Below are 24846 nucleotides of genomic sequence, written 5' to 3'. Positions count from 1 at the left end.
TAAGGCATGTCAGAAACAATGATACACCTATAGTTTTGCAAAGCCCTTAAGCAGATGAGTTTCGTACTAGAGGCTGTATAAAGAAAACAAAAGATGGAAGGATAAAAGTATTGCTGCCTTCAGTCCAAATGCCCATTTTAGCAGTTACGTTGCACTGTCCTAAAACATTAAGTGTCAACCAGTGGTGCCCCTAAACAGAGATGACTGCTAAAGATCTTTTCCTAAACTGGATTTAATCTCAGATACTATCTCTCCATTGCTGGCACTCCAATTTATCTAGATAGATTTTTCTGTTCTTCAGCAGCTTTTCTAACAAATTTCAAATCCCAGCATGAATCTTTTTAATTTCTCTATAACCTAATTTATTATTTAATTTTGAAATAGGTGCCTAATTGAATGAAGCTTCCTGAATTATGTTTTTAATTCTAATAGGGTATACATTTATGGTAACATATTATTGTAATATCCTCTGTTAATACTTCTTTTAGTAAACATTTTTGCATGTTAGCATAAACTGTATTAAGACTGACCTTGTCCCAGTGACTAAAATTAAGTATATAAACAATACACAGCCTCTGATACTTCACATGCAACCTGTTACAATCTTCAAAAGGTTAAACTTGATACTACTTCCCTATAGTTTCTTCAAAATAACTAACAAACACCAGTTTGCTGTGAGGGTACAATTCAGACATAAACACAAACTGCTTAATTTCTCTATTTGTGCATCTCAAGTTTGGTCATATAATCATGCTTTAAACAATTAGTTCCAAAAAGTAACCCAAACTAAGAGTCTACTGTTATCATTCCAACTTTAGGCCTCTGGTTGTATATAAAAGATGTAATTTCAAATAGCACTTGAATGTAGATAATAATTGAATTGTACGTAATATTCAAACAGTATTTGAAATTACATAAAAAATGCATTCAAAATGTAAAGCTAGAGAGAGCCATCTACAGTATATAATGTGAAAGGAGGATCTGTGAAACTTTGATGGAGAAGTGCCATATCAATTTAAAAACATTTGGGAGTCTTCCAGTATGGAAAAGACAAAGCTCTTACCGTTTCCTTTGGAATTTGTGACTGGCTTTGTTCTGCATTCTAAAGGAAGTAAAAAAAATAAATAAGAACATGGCTACATACGACATAAACTATCTAATAGCAAGGGGCTAAACAAAGAGGTCTAATTCTGACATGAAGTGGTAAGGGAAAAATGAAGGGTGTCTGTCACACTCCCTGATTCAATTTTTTTCCAAATTCGCACTAAAGGAGAAGTGAACAAAAACAACCTCCACTGATCTTGGGCCAGTGCACCTGACTTTATCTCGTTACGAGGGAGGTGGCTATCTGACTAAGGAAGGATCACAACTGCTCACCACCACTTTCTGGCTGGTGGAGTGTTCTTGTTCATGGATGCTCCCTGGCATTTCTCTTCTGCTTTGAAGGCTTCAACGAATGACCTCAGCAGTCCAGATGAACCCTTCCAAATATTTTAAACAAGTACCTATTTTTAAAACATCCATTTTCATTTTAATAAGGGATTTCCCTTTAGAGTGCATTTGAATGATCCAGAATAACAGAACCAGGTATCCCAGGACAGGAGGAAGCTTTCAGTCCACCATTGGTGGCACGCTCCTGTACCCTGCATTCCTCATTTGTGTCTCGGCACAAAACGCAAGCATACATCATTGGTATACTTTCTGCATTCCCCCAGACAATTTTGGAAGCACATGTAAGGAATATTGCTCTTCCAAGCCCATGTCTACCCGTATTAAATCCCCTTTACACACCCAGGAGCCACCTTGCTGCTGGCTAGATGATCACTTTCAGGCTAACCAGCCATACTCTATTGTGCCAAGATGAAAACCTAAGACTTATTGGACATTTTTGCTTTGGACTGTCTTGCAGGAGATCAGAATGGTTAAGCTCAAAAAATGTAGTTGTCAAGTGTTAACACAAACATCCAGTTAGCTTTACCCAACAGCCAACAACCAATAAGAATAAAAGATGAAGGAGTCAACTACCAGCAACATGTAAAGAGCCAATATGTAGCAATGGACATATTAGCTTGTAGGGTACAGGAGACTAACTCTACAAGTCAGTCTCCTTTCGCTGATATTGAGAATTTATCTCAAAAGCCAAATAACCCAGTGCTTCAGTGGATTCACATAGTCAGTAGCAAGCTCTACAAAAATCCTTCACAGCAAGTTATGTTTAGTTATGTGAGGTAATGACAGTATAGTGAGTTAAACTTAATCACAGTAATCCTCACCCCTTTCATAAAGGAAGGAGAGAAGTTTTTGAAGAGAAAATCTGCTTCTCACGCTCATGTGGACAAACCCTAACATATTAACTGTTTGGCATTAGGTAACACTGGAAGCAATAAAATACCTGGTATTCTGGAGAAGCATAATTGTTCTTCCAGGTCTCATTGGTAAGAGTTGACTACTGACAATTTGATTTTATTCCCTGCTTCCACATTTTACTCACTCTTAACCATGATCTGTAGTATAGAAGTTGCTACACTGAATGGTGGCTCTCCATCACACACGCAGCTCTTAACCTCACAATGCAAAGATCCCATACTAACCTCAAAGGGCTCAGCTTAACATTCCCATAAGTTTTATATGCAACTATACTTTTTCTTTTTTTTTTTTTTAAAGTCCCTTCCAGACAATAATGGCAACAAAATTCAAAGACATTAAACTTCACAACTCTCCTGAAAGCTTAATATCTTCATTTTACTTATAAATAAACCCAAGGATAAATAACTTTTTGAAAGTCATTCATGTAGCCATAGCCAAAATATAAAATCTAAACACCTCTTTTATTGGGATTACTATCAGTACAAATGTTGGCAAATATAAAATGGTTTTAATGGAGTGCTCCTCAGAAAGGAACAGCAAGTCCTGCACTTTATGAGACAGATAATATCAAATAACATGATTTTATGCGTATAGTTTCTGAGACACATCTCATTAAGATAATATTCAATGCATACAAATGTAGAAAATGTGACAGCAATAGGGGAAGGGTGGAAAGACAAATTGTTACTAGGTGTCCAAAGAAGGTTTGTATGGGAGAAAGATGAACTGCATGATTTCAGATCATTCCCCTCCCTCCTCCAGTATTCATTTTCTTTTATTTTGTACATAAATCTAGTAAAAGTCAACGAGAGGAACTGGATGAAAATACTTTTTTTTTTTCTTTTAAGATTATTTCTTACCAGAGAAGAAAGAACAGCCCTTATGATGGGTTTTAATTCAACACCTTTCCCCAGCAATTCTGCTCATGCTCTTTGACAGCTGTCAGCAGAGCACACCTAACATTTCTTCTTGTCAGACTGCAAACAAACAAATCCTTATGCAACAGAGGATCATCACACACATATACTGTCAGATCCTCACAATGCAATTTGTTCAGCTGGAGCTGTGGAGATGTACTCCAGTTCAGATCTGACCCTCTGACTACTTAGTGAAGAGCCCACTTCCCACCTGACACAGCCAAGAGGAGACCTGGGTTGCCTGTGTTGATGTTTGCCAAACTAGCCGAGAGTATCACCTGAGCAGCAGCAGGGAGGCTACCGAGGTTAAACTCACATAAATGGGCTGATGTGCTGTTATATTTAAAACTAAATCAAGTATTACAATGGTTAAAACCCTGCTATAGTTGCAACATACCTTTGTTCACAAGACATTGAAACAAATGTTAAATTATGCATTATAACTTCCTCGCTTTAATATAGAAATAATATACACAAAATTAAGACATTTTCTTACTTCTAAGTTTATTTAGAAAACTTCAAAAGCATTTTCATTCACCTTTATGTAAGATAGCAATACTGTGAAAATTACATCAGAGGAACCTACAAACAGATTGCTTTCACAGTTCCAGCAATAATGTAGGGCATAATATGACTTCAAATAGTTCAGTTCTCCTCATTTTATGACAACTTTCACTTAACTTTACCAGTATCTTAAGTTATGTTCCAAGAATATTAAGCTAAAATTGTGGTTCATTTGCAACCTTCCCTGTCACTTTGACTTACTAGGTTTAATTGTAGCTTTGAAAAGTAAAAGACTAATGTTAAATGTCTTCATATGGCCAAACAAAAATTCATTCTTTTTGCATTCAAAATACCACAAATCCAATAGAAAAATGAAGCAATCTATTTATCACACTAATATTTGTCTATCTTCTTATGATAAGGCAGCCAAATAATTTATTTTTAGAGCTATATATAGCTATGATAATACAAATAATAAATAACTTCAGAAACTTAATTGAATACAGAACAAAGTAAGACTGCTACATTCACAGTCTACCTTTTTATAACAGAAATTATCTTGAGTAATTATCAGAGAAATATCTATATATGCTATGCAAGTGGAACAGGTAATGTATGAAACAGTACGAAACATCATTTTATTTCCATTTCACGTAAATTCCTCAGAAACATTTTCTGAATTACCCTGCTAAATTAATAACTGCAGGGTTTCCATTCCATAGAGAGATTGCATTTATATTCAAAAAAGGCTACTATGTCTTATATATTCCACTTTTTGATAGAAAGGTATTTACATATCCTGTTTTGGCATAATATCATATGCACTGAAATATTTTAGTGAGCACGTAGTGGGATGAATGGCAAGCTTTCAAACATAGATTTGTCTATGTGAAAGATATGAAATAATCTGCTTGTCTGCATGCATCCAAATAAAGTTCATCCAGGAGCTTCTACTATAATAAACATCTTCACTCAAAGTAAAACTCTCACTTATACATTATTAACAAATTTTTAATTCCAATACCAGATCTCAAAGAGAATAAAAAACATTCATGTAAAACGTGCTAAATAAAGCAAAATACCATTTTTTATTGCTTATGTGCAGTGCTGATCATGCATGTTTACTAGCAGGTGACAAGATCAAATCATTTGCTCATATTCATCTAAATCTCTTAGCTTCTCTCTATTTTACGCACCAGTTCCCTTGGATGGAATGTTTCTTCCTGTCGAAAAATCAGAAGGCTGACGGTCCCTCCCATCTTGGTGCTTCTCAGCAAGGACACAACTTCTTCTTGAGTTTTGCCTGTTAAATCAACTCCATTTACCTGTGACAAATGAAATATTAGAAATAGGTAAGACACCGGAATAGGAAAAAATATTAGAAATTCATATAGAAAATTCAACTGATTCTCATGAAACAGTATTAAAAACTCACTGAAATAAATTGCTCATTGGCTCAGTATAGATTCCATTTAATAGAAACTGCAGTAAATTACAAAACTAAATTACCTCAATAAACTCAAACCATACTTACTTGATGTTCAGGAACAGACCACCAGTCCTTTGTCTAGAAATATTACACAAACCTAGATAATAACAGTGGCCAAAGAACTACAAAAAAAAAAAAAAAAAAAAAAAAACTCTTCTATGAAACAATTGTATTTAATCTGACCTCTTGCATGGTTGTTTTCTCTCTCTTTTACACAGATACATAGTAGTAGTAGTTTTCTTGCTTTTGCTGTTTCAATCCTCCAGTCAATAACCTGTCTTTACTCATATTTTCTTTTTCCTGTTCTCAACCCTCACTATTCTTACTTATTACACTTTGCTTTCTTACCTTCCTTCAAGAATTCATAAGAATTTATGCTAGATATAACATTACTAATTAAGCATGCATTCTTTACATATGAATACAAATAAGAAATGACAGCAATGTTTCCAGCAATGTTAAGCAGCAACAGCATACTCCACAGTATACTCTAAACTAATTCCATCTATCAGTATTTCTGCATAGATATCTTTTGACAAAAAACAATGTGTAATCCAAAGATGGTTCTGTTTCCGCATGTCTTGGTGTTATACATATCTTCCAAATACATCTTCCACAGCAAATTGTGCCAGAAGTAGAAAACATTTGTTTCTCCAAATAACGCAGGGTCAGTTGTTCTTTATTTTGCTTTTGTTCAGTGATCCGACCCCTTGGCCTCCACATGCAACTTACACAGTAAAGACAAATATGGAACATTTACTGGAAAATTTCCCACTGTATAATTCTATGAGCTAACTTGTTTAATGCAGAAGCCCAGGAAAGACAGGGTATTATCAGACCGAGCTGTTCAGAAACATTCTGGAAATGTAAGGCAAATCAACTAACAGTGTTAAGCAAGGGAGCTTGGTGCTTGGAAGACAGCAAACCGTCTTATTCCTTCCCCTCATAAGAGATCACAGCTCATACAGTTGAGATGCCATAACTATCTTCTTAAGCGCTTCTCAGTCTCCTTCTATCCAAGTCATTTGGGTTACCTTGAAATACTTTCAGCAAAGACAGTAATTACAGAAGGCTATGTCCTCTAGCAACAATTCAAGCTGACTTTGTCAATTCTGCAGTAAAATGAAGTTAGGGCACAGACAGGCAGTTACAAAAATCTCAGCAGTACCTCCAGTGTCATTTGGCTTAGGGACAGTAATGAAGAGCTGTGGGTGGTAACATGTTATGTCATCCCAGCTAGATCCGCAGGAAGATATCTGCTGTATGCCAATTTAAGGGAATTTTAATTCCCTTGAGAACATCCTCCCTTCAGGAAGGGAGTAGCCTTGATTCTCAGTAGCACTACCCCTCATCATAAACTATTAAGAGCTTTTGAAGTGAACTAGTCCATGGGCTCACATCAAATAACAGACAAACAACATGTAACACTTCACCTCAATTAGTCGGTCCCCAGCTTTTAGTCTGCCATCTTGAATAGCTGCACCTCTTGGAAGGATGTTTTTCACATAAATTGGAGCTGAGCCACCAATTGGGACATCTCTTGAAGTAATGCTAAATCCCAAGCCTTCCGTACCTGCATAAAGAATGCAAAACATTACTTGTTAAAATGAAATTTTTATATTTTATATTGTGTTTTAACTTTATCCAGCAGAACAAATGCATACCTGACTGATACAATCCATGAAAATACATATGTAGGATTTAAGAATTGCTGCATGGCAAAACAAAACAAAACAAAACAAAACAAAAAGCAAAAATGCACAATATAGATGAAGTACTGACTCTTGCACAGGTGGCTTAGCAGGCCCTCCCTGTAACTTGCTGTTCTGATTTCCAAGTCATTGCCATATTGCCATATTCCATCTTTCTATTTCAGATGAGATGAGTGACAAGGAACCAGAACAAAGCATATCTGATGTCCTATCACTGCCTTCCCCCATGTCAATCTGGGTTTTGTCAATAATCCTCTCTTTCTCTACTGTCACTTTCAGTAATGTCAGGTGGCTGACAGTGGACCGTGGAGCTTTACCAGCTTTGTTATGGGCACTGGCAGGGGATGGGCAGAACTGGAACTCAGTGGTCTCATTCTTTCTGCTCTGAGAGACCTCAGGCTGTTCTCTGTCAGCAGAGATGCCATGTGGGGTTCCCACCCTGGCTCTTGGCAGATCCCACCACACGAGTGCCAGGCAGCAACTCCTACACTCCCTGCTGAGGTTGTGCTGTGCACCACAGTGTCTGACAACACTCAGCTAAGATGGACTGAGGCAAAACAGAGACCTTGAAGATGACCAGGAGAAATCCACAAGGGCATCCAGTCAATATGGCAAATGAGGCTTGCTCATATCTCAAAGAAATGCCCACAACCGGTCCCTGAAGTGTACCTTATGGCAGCACCCCACCAGCACTGGTATTCACAAGCAGAGAGGACAAACAGAAGGTTTTCCTACTATGTGGAAAGCTCATTTGTGATCCTCTATCTAAAACAATCCATCCAATGTTATTGACAACCTTTGAAAATCTATGCCAAAGCCCCCACAACATTACACCTAAGTCCATTCAGAACACTTAGCCTAGCACAAAAACCAACCGGCCATTCAGCCCAGAGCCTCCCTGACAGAATGTCAGTATCTAAAACTCCAATTTGAAACACCTCATAGGTCATCAAGATATGTCTACAGTACAGGTTCACTAGGTGGGCACACACATGCCCAACCTAGATTTAGTCTGACTTTGGACAACCTGCAGTTAGGACTCAGCAATATCAGTTTTACCTCAGGTTCTTCAATGCATAACTATGGACCCTTACAGTTGCATATCATAGCCCTTTGCATAAAATCACAGGGACAGTCACTGATTTTAAACAACAGTCTTCAGCCTTAAGCCTCTGGGAAACTGAGTGCATCCTATGTGAAAGACACACAGAATCACTTGAAGTTAAAGCCTGTTAATTTTGGCCTTACTTTTCCCCAAATTCATTTGCTAAGCCCACTTTTCTACTAAGCAGAGTTTATATTCACATATGTGAAAAGGAAGCAGTAGTCCAATGTAGTCAATATCAGTCTACATTAATATTTCTGAAATGTGCACAATTACATCTGACTAAAATTCAGTACAATATATTTTGTTGTCAAGATGGCAATCATGGAAACAAGTAAGTTGACACAATTGTTGTTGACTCAGTAAGTTTGTGCTAGATTTTGCCCCTGGGACGGGGCAACTTTGGATATACATACAGGCTGGGGACAAAAGGCTGGAGAGCCGCACAGCAGAAAGGGATCTGGGGGCTCTGGTTGATGGCAAGTTGACGATTAGTAAACAATATGCCCTGGCAGCCAAAAGGGCCAACCATATCCTGGAGCGCATCAAGCACGGCACTGCTAGCTGGTCAAGGGAAGGGATTGTCCCGCTCTTCTCTGTGCTGGTGCGGCCTCCTCTTGCGTAATGTGTGCACTTTTGGGCACCAAGGCATAGGAAGGCCATAAAACTATTAGAGTGTGTTCAAAGGAGGGCTAACAAGATGGTGAAGGGTCTGGAAGGAAAGACATATGAGGAGCGGCTGAGGGCCCTGGGTTTGTTCAGCCCAGAGCAGAGCAGGCTGAGGGGAAGCCTCATGGTGGCCTGCAGCTCCCTCACGAGGGGAGCGGAGGGGCAGGCGCTGAGCTCTGCTTTCTGGGGACAGCGACAGGACCTGAGGGGACGGCATGGAGCAGGGACAGGGAAGGGTCAGGCTGGGTGTTAGGGAAAGGGTCTGCACCGAGAGGGTGGTTGGGCACAGGGACAGGCTCTCTAGGGAAGTGGTCATACCACCAAGCCGGTTGGAGTTCAAGAAGTGTTTGGATAATGCTCTCAGACATACGGTTTGGTTTGTGGATGGTCATGCATGGAAACAGAGTTGGACCTGATGATCCTTGCAGGTCCCCTTCAACCCAGAACATTCTATGATTCTAGGTGACTGAGGGAACACAACCTTTTCAAGTCTTCATCTTGAAAGTAGCTAAGTCCTAATTTATCCACAGCAAGTGCATGCGACTCATATTGTTGAAGAAATTTGGATCAATTCCTCAAGGCTAACTACCATGACACAACTTCCCTTCCTTATGTCTGCAGCATTCAAGATAGATGAAAAAAAACTGATATTTGAATCTGACAGTCTTCATTCACTTTCAGGCTGATATAAAATTTATCAGTGCTATTACACAGAGATGAAAAAATATAACATCTATATTTTACTTTGGAGACTTCACAATTTTAATGATGCTTCAAACGTTCATAGAGCTCTTTAGCTCCTTGCAATATGTGAAGATGATCTATAAAAATGAAAGTGGTTTGGTTTGTGTTTTTTTAAGTAGCAACTCAGCTTTTCATTGAACTTATCTATTCCTTCATTTAAGGATCTGTGTAGAATACTGCTCCTTGAATACATATTTTGTGTTTTAAAATTTCTAAAGTAATATCAAAACATGACAGCATGCCCAGGACAATATTTCATTATTAATAAGCTTAATCCCCATAGCCCGATTATGGTGTCATTACAGATGTCTGGTTCACACACTCCACTTTAAATCCCCATGGAAAAAAGCAGAAGTTGAAATGTTCACATTACAAATGCATACAGGATATAAGCTTGGACTGTGGCATTTTCTGCTGTCAAATCTTCAGAAAGCCTTTACCAAAGCTAGCAGAACACCGCAAATCCACCCCAACTGGGTCCAGATATTAGCAGAATAAAAATCTAATTACTTGTTTCTGTGGAAAGAGGGGGCTTGACTAGACTTCATTTTGCTCTGCTGCTTTATGCAGCTTTGCATGAGGCTGATGAAAATGACAGCTAAAAGCTGATTTTTTCACTGCTTCACTTTACTATTCATGTACTATAGCTGCCCTTACCTGTATGATACAGCTTTGCAAACTCCCATGCTTATTGTATTAAAGTTAGAAGTTGTCAAGATCGGGAAATAAACAGGTATGTTTGACTGAGGCCAAAAATACAACTTCTGTGACTGGACTGATTTTAAGCTTTTTTTTTTCCTCCCTTTTTATACACATAACTAATTCAGTTATACCTATTCCATTCATTTCAGTAGTTCCATTAATCAAAATGCACATAACATCTCCCTGTTGCTAAAATGCTTTTAGTTCTGATAATGTAAAATTGTAGGTTACCATAACAAGGGAATTGTGAAAACTTGCTGTAGAAGCCACTTATATCTCCAATTTATAATTTTAAAAAAGCCTTTAATATGGGAGAAACTGGACACATACAGGCAGAACCAGAACAAGAGCAGAAAAAAGGAGGAATTTCCATCTTTTTGAAAACACAGGAGTCATCCTACTCAAAGCTAGGAGTTTAAGTTTGCAAGGTATAGATTATGTTCAACTTAATCTTTTTAGAGATTTTAAAAAGAAATGCAATAGAACATCTTCCTCTCTCCATAGCTGTCATCTCTGACAACTATCAAATTACACCAAGTGATAATAACATTTAAAAGTTACCCACTAATTTGTGTAATTCAAATTCTTAGTCTTCTTTTGATAAATCAGCATCTCCCTCGACAAGTTAGAGCTCCCCTTTTCTCATGAATGCTATGCTCAACACGCCTTATAAGGTCTTGTTACCCTAGAGAGCTCAGCCAGCTCTGACCTGAAGACAAAGTAGTTTTAGATGAATAAAAAGGACAGTTACAACTGTAAAGGAACTGTGTTGTACAAACTGAATTGAGGTAGATTTGATGTTTCAGTTGCTGTTTTGAAAGAAATTGATTCTATTAGCAATAAGACGTGTAAAAAAAAAAAATCCTGCACAGAATTTCATTAAATGTATGTTCAAAATGAATGTCATCATCTTACATGGAATCAGCCTGACTGTAAACAGACAGGATGTTAAAATAATTATTAAACTTTGCTGGAGATTGCTAGATTTCCTGTTATCTCCTACTGAAGTGTTTAATTTCTCACTAGCGCTAGGGTTATCTTCTTGTTTGTAGGAAGTGTGTCTGGATTCACATATCTTGCATTCTAAGCCTCTTCTGCATGAAAAATTGTGCAGTCCTCAACCAGCATCAACAGCAGGTCTGAATTCTCAGGAGCAAAATGTACTACTGAAATACTACTAGAATACAAGTCAAAAAGCAGGCATCACCTCAACATTGTTTCCAGTGCTTTCATGTCACTCTCAAAAGGACATTAGTTCAGAGACCCAACAGGGAATGTCTGAAGGACCTACACTGTCAACTTTTTACAATACTTCTCTTAGTTATCTTCCCCTTCAGGACTGCAAGCAGAGCTTGAAGTAAATCATGCTCTTCTTTCTCCTCTAATTTAAGGAAATGCAGATGTGTTGTAAGGTATTTCAGTACAGATCTCCCAAAATTAAAAACAAACAAACAAGCAAACAAACAAAAAACAATGCACAAAACCTCACCTCTAAAACAATGTAAAATGTTTGGTAACCAGACAATTGGGACTGCATTTAATAGTACTTACGCAAGAGAAGCAGAGATCATTTTAGAACAACCTAAATATGGAAAATGCATGTGGGTGAAGAGTTTTCAGACAGAATAAAGGATTGTTAAGGAAAAATGCAGATTCTTCATTACAACATGAAAGACATGAAACACAATCTCATTTTAAAAAAATAATACGGGATGTTGGTTACACATACAGTTTGTGACATAAAGTAGTTTAAACAACTGAATTACAAAATAAAACATCCCCACTTAATGAAAGCATTAGATTATGAAATTATCAAGCATAGGGAGGGATATAATATTGCAACAAAACTAAATAGAAGGGGTGAACTTTCTGTGACAGTAATCAGAGTAGACACTTTCCTTCCAAGCATTTCAAATTCCTGCTTTTTCACAGTAGACTATTTCTTGACAACCATGTACGGATGGATGATTGCCAAAATAATTATCCTACTATTTTACCCTAGAAAGCAGTTTTTATTAAGGACTGAACCTCATGCAAGAGCTGAACAGAAAATATACTCTCCTCATTGTTAGGGGCTTCCATAATGTAACCAAGACCATAATGTAACCATTTAGATACTTCCCGAAAAGTTATTTTACTGCCCCTATTTTAAGCCCATATTTTCAGAATTTGTGCGTGCACAGTCAGCATAATTATACGTGCAAATGACTGCTTAGAAGCCTGACTGCTCAGCTGTCTAGAAAATTTCTGCAACCACTCAAGACAAATTGCATGGCCCTTTTTATGCAGTTGCATGATTTGGGACAACTTTTTTTCTCCAAGCAAAGCTCAGACTTCTCAAGAAGATCTTGGATCAGCCTAATAGAAACATTCTTCTTTTTTTGCTACAGTCTGCTAATAAATAGTGATGAGAAGTGTGAAAAAAATGGAAAGGTGAAACTTAATGCAGTTTATTTTACTTCAGTGGCAAGTAATGCCCAAAATTATTTGCTTCCCTTCTGAATCTCATTTCTCAAGGTCAGTTAGGCAATTTAGGAACCTACATATTTCATTTCAAAAGTGACAAACACTACTACTGCATCTCAGAAGAAATTCCAAAATCAGCCTGTTTCTAAGAGAACATTTCAATCATTTCAAAAGAAATTTTAAATAAAAATTTAAAATGTCAGTTCAAAGTCTGGCTCAAAAAACTGTGTGGGAAAGCAGGAGATAATGATGAAAAATGCATGTAAATCTGTACAGTTCAGATATATGATGCAGGATATCTTATTATCACAGAATCACAGAATTATCTAGGTTGGAAGAGACCTCCAAGATCACCTAGTCCAACCTCTGACCTAACACTAACAAGTCCTCCACTAAACCATATCACTAAATTCAACATCTAAACGTCTCTTAAAAACCTCCAGGGATGGTGACTCGACCACCTCCCTGGGCAGCCCATTCCAATGCCTAATGCCTATTAGTCAAGTTGAAGATCCTGTCTTGGATGCTCTGCTATTTAAACCATTTAACACAAGTAAAACAAGTAACTGCCCATACATATGTTTTACTCCAGAGCAAATATGATGGAATTTTAGAACAGAACAACAGAATAGAACAGTTCAGTTGGAAGGGACCTACAAAGATTATCGAGTCCAACTACCTGGCCACTTCAGGGCTAACCAAAATGTAAAGCATGTTATGAAGGGCACTATCCAAATGCCTCTGGAGTACTGACAGGCATGAGGCATCAAGCACCTCACTAGAAAGTCTGTTCCACTATTTAGCCACCCTGATCATAAAGAAACTTTCTCTGGTGCAGCTTTGTGCCATTCCTACACATCCTGTCGATGGTTACCAGGAAGATGAGGTGACCACCTCACTCTCCACTTCCCCTCCTCAGAAAGTTGTAGAGAGCAACAAGGTCGCCTCTTGGCCTCCTTTTCTCCAGACTAGAAAAAACAAGTGTCCTAAGCCTCTCCTCACAGAACTTGCTTTCCTGACCTTTTACCAGCTTTGTTGTCCTCCTCTGTATGCATTCAAGTATCTTAACATCCTTATGTTTTATATATATTAATGTCACTTTAATATCTTTTTTTTTTTATATCTTAAATTAGCATGCTTAGAAACTACCCATAGCATTATATTTGTGTCTCTAATGACTTTTGCAGAAAAAAAATGGGGTGTCACAGGGCTGAGTGTAAAGGTGCCACAACACTGAATGCCCAGTCACCTGGTAGAACTTGCAGCGTTTGGGCTCTGTATACAAGATGGTGCAATAACAACCACAGAAGGGAGAGCAAGCCAACAGGAATCCATTAGGAAACTCTGAAGAGCAAGGAGCCTTGTAATCCTGCTCACATCTACAATTTACACATTTCTTCTCTGTTGTAGTGCACTAAGGTGGCTCCTTCCTCTAAGGACTAACCATCTCCTAGAACATGGCTACTATGCCCTTTCTGTGATGGGCCTGTCAATTCCTACAGGTTTCTTGCTATAAGGTTATCCTGTAGTTCTACCACTAACTTCTTTCCCTTGAAGCTATAATATTTTACAAGAGATAAATACTTTTTGGGCCAAGAAGGAAGAGATGAGCACGGTTCCCCTGGCTGGCAGCAGAGAGATGTGGACTGAAGGCCAAACGCACTCAACATTTCAGACAAAAAATAGGAAAATATTTGGTGTAACTAGGACCAGCTTAGAAAACAGGAGCTCAATTTTGACATTTTACCTAAAGAATTATATATTTAATTTAGCTGGACAAAAAACACAGATATAGTTAGAAATGATCCAGCACAGTATTATCATATTTGAGGGCAATCTAATTTGAAGAAGCTAATTTAAGATTGAGTACTTTGGACTTGTACTTAGTACAGTCAAAAATATCTGATTAATGCAATGTCCAATTAATGCAAATCTGATTAATGCAACGTCCAATTGAAAAGAAGTCTTTTGAATGCTTTAGTGAGTTATCAGGCTAAATGCTTCACGTGCTCAGAGATGGAGCGTTAGAATACTTTGTCGTATCATAGGTTATTTATTACTTATAAGTGCTGGACTAAATTTCTTGCTCAATTGTATTGGCCCTTGCAGTTAAAAAATCACTCTGGAACTGTCCTATTGTATGTGAGATAAAAATTTGTCCTAACACTCTGTGTGTGCTACATCAGTGATCTTAATTTTCTCTAAATATTAGCTGTAAAAAAACTTTTTATTTATTTATTTATTTGTAATTACTGAGTATGATCTTACACTAAAATATATATAAACATAGGGTAGCTGTCATCTCTTGTGCTATCTTAATTTGCGTGAACTATTAAGCCAGACTGTTATACACCCTAACAGCATTCGAATATCAGTAATAACCCCTACATCTATATGCTAAAAGTTCAGGCCCTAACCTTTAAGGAAAGATAAACAGATATCCATTTTCATTTAGAAAAGCCAACAAACGTTCTGCATTGACTGAAACATATGACTGACCTTCTCTTCTGACTTTATTAAACAGCTAAATCCTATGAAAGTTCAGGTTATTTTAAAATGCCAAAACAGCAATAAATATTAAGAAATCATAATTACAGAAGTACATACTGTAGGGCTATCTTACCATGTCATTTTATATAACATAGCTCATGCAATATATAGAAACGCAGCTGTAATAAAGGTCTCTCTATATTGAAAAAAAGTCAATTCTCATATACTACATCATTAACCAGAATGCACAGGTTAAATCTAAAGTGAATTTCAAGATGAAGCCTTACATGCTTGTATGCCTTAATACACATTTTTTAATTTAATGATGGTAATTGGTGAAATAACTGCTGTCTGTTAGCTACAAAGAAAGCACATTTGTTAAGTTTCCATAAAGCCTGTATTATTACAACATCGTTCATTAGAAATAATCAAAGATGATTAGCATCCCTATTGTACTCGTATTTATAACAAACAATTTAGGCATATACTTAAGTGTTTTGCTTCATTTGTTGCTCCAGATGTATGTTCTCAGAGCGATCAAATGAAAGCCAAAATGGGATGCCTTACCTCTCCTCTCCTCACAGTGGAAATTAACAAATGAAGGACAGCAGTGATAAAGAGGTATCCTTCTTTATGCACAGATTATTTTTTTAATATCATCACACATAAAATACAGAACACTAAACAGCTTCTGTCTGTCTCTCTATAATCTGAGCTAGGTGTCATCTCTGCGTAAGTATTATTCTCATATAAGCAATGTTAAGAGCAAATATTCTCTGTAAACTTCTGAAATATATTTTAGATATGGATTTCAAAGCTTTTATTAGCAAAAGAGTCATGAAATTTTTCTGTTGTGAACTAGATGTTGAAGTATCTTATAGGTCACTTCAACAGGTAGCATGCATCGCCTCCTCTCCAAAACCACCTGAAGTACTGGTGCTAGTAAAGCTGAATTACATTACAGAAATGGGGAGATTATTCATGAAATAGTATCCAGTGCAAGAGGACCAAAATGTAAACTCATGTCACAATCAAAGAATCCATAATATATCAAAATTACATTTTCTTATCATCTATGTCACACATTTTATGCAAAAATATTGTTTTTCCATATTCCATATTCATTTGTTGTTGCTTTTAAATTATATGTAATATGTATTTACACTCCCGGCTAAGACGTATTTTACATAATGTCCAAATGACAGTAGACACCAAAAAATAGGTAAAAATCACTGCAGTGTCTGAGAACTTATGTGTAAGCACAGTAACTCCTTACTCAGCCAATAGCAGTAAGTTTTTCCAAGCAGGCTGATTTGAGCTGATGGCCTCAAGTATTTCTTGAAGGAGCATCAACAACAGAAGCAAACTGTCAACTCAACCTTATGTCATCTAAGTTTGTAGAGCTTAAAATTCAGCAACCAGAAAGAAGCAATCTGGTGGTTCATGTGAAGTTCATAGAAAAGAAAGCATTATGGTAATGTGACAAGTAGCCTGGCACCTGTGAAACTAAAATATCTACCATTCAGTGCACTGCCTTTGGTACCTTCCTATAAAAAAATAATAAGAATTATTAACAGTAAGCAGATAAAATTTCCTAAGGGGAAAATATTTCAAGTTCACGGAGAATGTTGTCAAACAGGTAAATTTTTTGCTGTGTAATGTAAATAATGTTCTTGTTCCTAGAGACCAAATTATATCTAACCTTAAACATGCTCATTTTAATATCATAGAGCTTACAGCATGTAAAAGATTTTTAAAAGATTATACAAAGAGATAAGAAATATTTGTACCTAGATGCCATTTTACTATAATTTAAACATTCTTAAAAGCATCTAGATGGTAACTGTATAAAACAATATCAATTTTCCTCACTAAGGGCATTTAAAGTATCATAAAAATTCCATGAGTATAGATGCACCCATGCATTTACATGTGGTAAATACATATACAGATGTTAAGAGAAGCAGGCAGTGCTTTCTTCTCTGCCCTTAAATAGTCTCTCACTCCTATTCGAATTACATTAGCATAAGGCCCAAGATAGGAAATATCACATTACTTCTCTACTGTTTAAACAAAGACTTTCACATCCCAGTGGATTAAAAAAATACATTAGCTGAAAATCAGAAACTCCAGTTTACCAGCTCAATTCAACAGACTTTTAAAAACTAACAGCAAAACCAGCTACTGAGTTTGAAAGTCATGATAAAGTCATGATTTTCTGTAAAGTACAGAAAATAGCCCACTTTAGCTTATTTACTTTTTTTAGTTAAATAGTTCTTCGCTCCCTGGGTCTTGGCCAACAGAAGTTGTAGCACTCATGGCACTTCACTTTTTTAGTTAAGAGACAGAAAGCAACGTTAAAGCATTCTTTAAAATGGCCTTTTATAAATATACTGCATATGCCAAAGGCAAGGAAAGACTGCTTTAGGGGACAAAACAACCATTTGGCCTGAGAACGAATGAGTAGCACCTGTGTTTCAATAACCAATCCATCGCATCTGCAGACTGCCATGCCTAACATAACAGCATTGGACACATGTTCATACAGCACACCTATACACCTCGTGATGTATGAGAAATGCACCGGTGCCTTACCTTTTCTCAGTTGTATACTGAGCCTCTTCCCTATCTTTTTGGTGTTATACCCACTGTTTGCAGTGGAGGTGAGAACTTTCTGAGGTGATGGTACCAGGCCCGATGGTGGTTTCCCTGATGAATTCACACTATGAGGTAGCTGTGAGTAGGACTCTGTCTGATCGGACTGGTTACCCGCTCTAGACATTCTTTGTAACGTGAGATGTCCAGAATTGTGAATACTTTTGCCGTCAGTATACTGGGAATCAGGGCTGAAGCGGTTGGAGTAGTATGTGTTCTTCTCGCTCTGGGACAACTGTTCGTACTGCTCCTTACTTGCTGCAGGGACCACATGGAACCAAATGAACGGCGTACGCATGGCTTGGCGAAACATATGCTGTGCTCTAGGTTTCAAAATGAACAGAAAATTAGCAAATTAGGACTGGCATACTACAAGACATTATAAGCATAATTACTGATGTTAATTAAGCAACATGAGCTGACAGACACATTGCGGAAACTCAAGCATAAACTGTAAAACCTGAATCTGTTCATTAGTCTACTCTGTCTGCTTTTTGCTAAGGTTTATTGCCTTAGGGTAACACAATGGTTAAATATGCTTAAAATCTAACATTCCAAATACTGTACTCAGAAGAGCAAAAATTTTAACCACAGCCTTGAAAGGCAGGCAGTTCTGTGGCAGGATTACAGTGTCCTTTTGCTTTGAACCTTGATAATTGTTTCTTTAGATACAGTAATCACAGTGACGACAGAATTATTAAAATGAAAATTACACTTTATACAAAGACTATGTATTTCCTTATTTGCTGAGAGTATATGCAGTCTTGCAAAAGAATCCAAATTACACTTCACTTTTTGTACATAAGTAGTCTTTCAGAACCCAACACTAATAGGAACAAAATGCTTAATCCTGCACAGATGGGCATTGGGCTCTAGGTCATGATGCGAAGTACACAAAGTCAAGAAGTCTCTTCAGACCTAAATTTTGATTCAGAATCTTAGAGCAAGCAGACACAATCTGCTTTTTACCATATGGTAAAGGGTTATATTCCAATACAGGTTAAAGAAATTAAAAAAAAAAAAAAATCAGATACATATTAAAGTATAGGACGATCAGTCTAAATGATATTCCTCTGGCTCTCAACATACTTATGTTTTCAGAACAATGTTATCATCTATAAAATCATATGTTTTCTGCATACATCTTTCCTGCTTTCTCTTTTAATTATCTGTGTGTAAACTACAACCTGATTTCAGTGTTAAAAGTCTTTCTGATTCACCTTCTCAGGATTCTACCGATTCCAGACTTCCACCAAGCAAGTATTTACGATGTCTTGAACTTCTCTAGAAAAATTCTCCATACAGTACCTTTAGTTTTCACACGTACAAAACCACAAATATTTTTAAAACGTTAAAGTCTTCATGTTGTCCATGTATATTGAACATGATGCATTACAAGTATAAAAGCAAAAATCATGTGGGAATTTCATGACAAACGCTTTATGAATGAAAGAAGAAAAAGTCTGTAACATTCAAAACCACGGCAAAATGAATTGAATAAGAAGCGTATATATTCTAATGACAGCAATTATCTTGAATTTTTGTAGTTTGGCTAATTGAAAACTACTAATGTCCAAGGCAAGCTTAGACAATTTTTTTCATAAATACTACATTGCCACAAATGACTTCATCATGCAGTGTTAGAAATTAAATATGGTAATGTAACAGTAAGTAAACTTACTGTTCAAATCTCCTGTTCCGAAGGTCTCCATCATTAATCCTGACAATACAATCATTCTCACGAAAAAGGTTTTCTTGTTCAGCTTTTCCACCTTTTTCCAACCGCTTTACTAGTAGCCCCAAGGTTCTGGAACATTAAGATTACGAGTGATTACAGATTTAACATTTTGCAGCATATAAAATCCTACTGGTTTAATATTTTATCATAATCACTATATAAACTAAATTTTAAACCATCTTTACCTGGGAGTAGGATACCAAAGTTTCAAATAATTTAAAAGCAATACCTGAATTACTATCCATTATCCATGAAACAAAGACCCTAGGTGAAGCAAGTATGTCATTTAAAAGTAAGAAAGAGCAGGCAGCACGATGATATCAAATTCATTCTTGCAAAAGACCTAGATATTTGAAGAGTAGAACTTCGTTTCGTGAAGCACTGCACATCTGACAGCCATCATCTTTTCTGATGGTTAACTAAAGTTGAACAAGTTCAACTTAAGATCTGAATTTCTGAATTAGCAGAGAATACCACAGCCATCACTACTACTTCTGTGCAAATGAAATGTGGGATCACCTCATGTAATAACCACCCTATAATGAAGGGATGGACAGAGGATTCAGGAATTTCTTGTGAACCAAATGCATTTGTTGTAAACGTCAACTTTTCTTGCATAACAGCAAAGAGGAAATTAAAAACGTAAATGTCATTTTTAATTCAGCATATTATCTTCAACGAATTGGTTCAGTAATGACTGAAAACAATTAGTATCTGATAGCTTCTATGCAATGAGTTGATCACATCTGCTTAGTGCTTATGTACAATGTTGTCTTACTGACATTCATAGAAAGGAAATATAAATAAATGTTCAACCTGAAATTATGAAATGGATCCTGAAGAGTGGATTTCTGAGGTACTGATAGGACTGTGTGAAAAGTAAATGATGTTTCTATACCTGAACTCTAGGTTTGAAGAAGGATTCAGTCTTCAGGATTATTCTTGCATCGACACTGCATTTGTTTGTTTGTTTGTTTTAAAATCAGCTTTACACTGAAATCCCATAGGACATATCAGAGGGTCAAATTCACAGCATCCAAGTCAACAGAATTACTTTTGAAAAAGTCACTTCAAGGCATGGTGTGGAAAGTCCTTAGCTGCATGGCAGAAATTGCAAGACCACATATGCCTTTTAGAACAAAACTTACAGTGAACATAGCACTTCAGTTCACACATACCTCAAAGAAAACGAGCAGTCAGTGATGCTTAAAAGGACTCCTCATGCACTTGAAAGTTAGATATGTACTTGAGCACTTCATCAAATGGGTCAGAAAAGCAAAATTAACTTTAACTTAGTATTCCACTTTAAATTCTTCATTTATCAAGTTACCACCAACATATGCAAGACATTTATTTTACAGAACAGTCATACTGCTTCTTCTACAAGCCAGATGAAGGAGTAAGAGAAACAATATATATTTAATTATTTTTTTTTAGTATTTCCACTTTGGAACTTCCTGGAGACAATAAGATACAAAGTTGAAAGGATCTATACACGTAAACAGACTGAGAAAAACAAGATAAAGCATTTTCACAACACAAATCATCAAATGAAGTTTGAATCAGGCATTAACATTTAACTGACACTATTCTGTTTCCAACTGATACAGTATACTTTGCAAACACCTAGCATACTCTATACCTAACCTTCAACTCGTCCAGGTCCCATCAGAGACAAACCTTCAGTGCCCTCACTTGTTCCTGATGAACCACTGGGGTGCAGTCACTGATGCTAACTTTGATTGGGCTCAACTTGAGACCAGCTGTTGCAATTAGCAATCTGTCTCTTCACAATAACAGTGGCAAACACAATGATTAGACAGGTTCCATAAAGCTAGAGTATCAGTTCTCCAGAATACAAGCATTTCAGAAAAAAAGTCTTGAAAAACACAACAGATACTAGTATGTGTCTAGTCCTATCCTTCCCCATCCCAAGTTGATATTCTTTGGTTATTGAAAGTTCCACCTTTTGTAGATTCCTTCCAACAACCCTGTGTCTTCCATTACAATGAAAAAAAGAAGAAGAAAAAAAAAAACACCTTTGTTTGTTTCGTTTGTTTTCCCCAAAGCAAAAACCTAGCTAGTGATCACCTAGCTAGTGAAACACCTTTTAGGATATAATCTAGGAAGTATTATCTAGATATTTTAAGGTGTTTTCCTGTTTGCCTTTCCCACATTCCTGTAACAGTTTGCATGAAAAAAAAAAAAATCTACAGGTCCACAACAGTCAAACAATAGTTTAATGATCATATTGTGCTGCATTTATTATACTAAAATTTGCTCATAATAATGAGGAAGTGTCACAGAAGTTAAACAAAACAAATTTATAAAATGTTCATACCATCCCTTTTTCCTTCTATTCATTAATAAGTGTTGAATACCATCTCAGATTTTTACATCATCATAAATAATTCTAGAAAATAAAATTTTATACACTGTTTTTAGTTGCAGAAAGAACAAAAATACTATTTATGAATGTTAATAGTATAAGTAATTCTAGTTCTCTAAGAAAATGAAAAATACTTGTATGCCCTCTCTACATGAGTTTTATCGGAATTTCAGTTTTCATACATTTAAAACTGATGGTTAGAAAACAAGTTTGGCTACTTTTTCACTTGTGAGTTGTTGAATTTCTCTGGGTAGACAATGTCTTTGAGCCCCAAAGGGAAGTTACTGAAGAGGTATCTCTAACAGGGAAAGAGCAAGCAAATACAAAAATCTGAGTATTACATTTGAGAGAAACCCTCCCACGGTATTTGAGGGGAAGAGGAAAGAACAACTGTGTATGCTCTTTCTCTTCTTTCACTTCATGCCCAGCAGTAGTCTGATGTGGGTGTGTTCCACTATAATGCCCACAGATACAAAATCTGGAGGTGTATGCAGTGGTTACATGAGAGCATACACAGTAACAGCAACAGGTCTTTTGCTTATATGGTTAAATATCAGAAATATCAAAATACCAACGTATTAAATATCAAAACATTCTACACACACTACAGTACTATGGCAATTACAGTCAATATTACAGTAATAATACAAAATACAAAATTCTATGATTATTTTATCCCAACATCTTCATGTACTTATGAATACAAGGCAAGTGGTCTAGCATTGTTTTTTGCATAGCATTTTTCTTGAAAAACAACTTCCTACTGTTTTGCATTCTAAAGGAATATTAAAAAATTATTAATGCAAGACATCTTTATGCATGTTTTTTTTTTTGTTTTTTTGTTTTTTACTTTAATTCACCTAAGTCCTTAAATCTAGTACAAATTGTACTAATCTTAACCAATGGTAAAATAATGTAACACATAAATGTGCTACCAGTCAAAATTGCAAATAATCTCATTAAACAAAGGCTACAAGTTCTACTAATGCAAGATTGCTCATCTCAGACACAACATATGGTGTTCATGAAGACTTCTCTTTTTAACAAATGTTAGAGCTAGGCTAACCAAGGCACATAAAGCTGAAGACACTTAGAACAGATCCAAAGCTGGATGAACAGCCTGAGTCAAATTTTAAACCAGGATCTTCACAGTGCCTGTCTTTTCATTTTTATTTTTATTTTTTTATAAACACATGGAACAAAGATCCCTTTAGACACAGTTCTGTAAACAATTTACTGAACACAGTTCTGCATAGTGTGGTGAACACTCCTAGAAAACATATATACCTGAAAATTTTAGTAACAAAAGCCTATCAATTTCCTACAGAATTTTTTCAGCATATTATGGTTAGGTGCAGGAAAATTACTCTAAAAAATGCATTACAGGGATTCATGTTTGTTGTTGCAGTGACTGCAGATAAACAGGGTACACCTGCTATGGCAAACATGCAATAACCTAAACACTAATTGGATTTTGCTTTCCTGCCACGTGGTACCACCATTAATTCTGAGAAGTGGAGCTGTAAGCTCTACTACAGTTTCAGAATTACCTTTCCTACATTAGGAAAGCATATAAATTTTGACAGCCTATAAACTAATCTACTGTAAAATACAGAAGAGCATATATATTTGTTTGAACACAGCCATGTGGCATACAAATATACGGGTGCATTTGTATTTGCTTAATATTATCAGTGAAAGTCAGTCCACAAGTTTTCTGATGTAAGTTCTTCCGTTATAAATATCTTAACTTATAACTTCTTCAGGAATGGGGTTAGATGTTGTGTGAACCCCTGCACTCTGCAAACACTCCACAAGTCTGCAACCCTGTAGAAACAACACTTATAAATGGAAATTTGGTACCTGTGTTGTTTTAGACTAGCATTAGCTGACAAGGGGACAAAAGGGAAACAGTACCACAGTGCAAAGCTCTATCTTTGTATTTGTTTTAAATACATAATTGGGAATGTAAACAGCTTAGATTATATTAGCATTTGCACCACTGTATTTCCACAAGGTTCATTACTCTAATTATACAATTAAAATAAACTCAGCTACATGAGTTAACGCTTCAGTTCTAAGTATAAATTACAACCAATGATAAAACTAGAAATAAGCAGCAAGTGTTTTATTGATGTCTAAATTGCCTGAGTTTGTCTGAGTAGTTCTTTGAAATTGTGAACTCCCCACATGCCACCCAGCTGTATGGAAATGACGATAATTTGTCTTAATAAAAACTGACAGTGTAGATAGTGTGAGAGTAATAAAAATATTACTTCGAGCATCCAGACTATGATTCAGCCATCACTGCCCACTGCACGTACACACTGAAGTTATTTACCTCTTACCTACAAACTAACCGCACATAATCAAATCAGGCAGAAGAGAAAATAACCAATTTAGATGTCTATGAAAGTCACTAACTTGAAAAGGCAAAAACTAGATTAAGGGGCAAAAATAATGATGGATTCAAAAACAGATGTGTAACAGTTTCACACAAACCATGCAACAATGAAAGAGCTCTGAGATGTTTGACGGGAACACAAACACGGTGCAAATTTCTTGAGACTAGGAGGTCAGAGCAGGCAAATCAGCTTGTTTGTTTAAGTTAAATAATCATGGCTGATCAATGCTAAATTGGACATGAACTCCTTTATACAACATTTATGTCACCGAGCTACTGTAGAGGCATTAAAATAACTTTGTTAGCTTTGATGCCTGAAGTCCGGGACCAATTTCCTATCTTTGGCAACTATTCCTCAGCTTCTTAGTTTGAACAATACTTCAAATTAAGTTTATACAACTTTTAAAAGGATGAGATCAGACAAAGAAAGCCTTGAATTCAGCTAAAAGAATGAAGGAATGGTACATTCACTCCATTGGAATCTTTTCCCAATGC

At 36.4% G+C, this 24846-nt stretch overlaps 1 protein-coding gene across 20 annotated transcripts in view; it reads right to left on the bottom strand.

Annotated features, from left to right (window-relative positions):
- Positions 1-24846, bottom strand: part of PARD3 (par-3 family cell polarity regulator) — a 445585-nt gene that overhangs the window by 191043 nt on the left and 229696 nt on the right. For 10 of the 20 annotated variants that reach the window (XM_035545279.2, XM_050708750.1, XM_035545284.2 and 7 more), the window contains 5 exons: positions 19502-19627; positions 17761-18143; positions 6711-6850; positions 4985-5113; positions 1064-1102 (listed from right to left, as the gene is read on the bottom strand). In XM_035545279.2, the coding sequence (XP_035401172.1) occupies positions 1064-1102; positions 4985-5113; positions 6711-6850; positions 17761-18143; positions 19502-19627 (817 nt within the window). The remainder of the gene's footprint in view (positions 1-1063; positions 1103-4984; positions 5114-6710; positions 6851-17760; positions 18144-19501; positions 19628-24846) is intronic. The other 10 variants (XM_035545276.2, XM_035545281.2, XM_035545292.2 and 7 more) reach the window with 1 other exon arrangement.

This window comes from Cygnus atratus, chromosome 2 (assembly GCF_013377495.2).
Source record: "Cygnus atratus isolate AKBS03 ecotype Queensland, Australia chromosome 2, CAtr_DNAZoo_HiC_assembly, whole genome shotgun sequence".
In the NCBI taxonomy this organism is placed as follows: Eukaryota; Metazoa; Chordata; class Aves; order Anseriformes; family Anatidae; genus Cygnus; species Cygnus atratus.
This window is presented reverse-complemented; position numbering and strand designations above follow the sequence as displayed.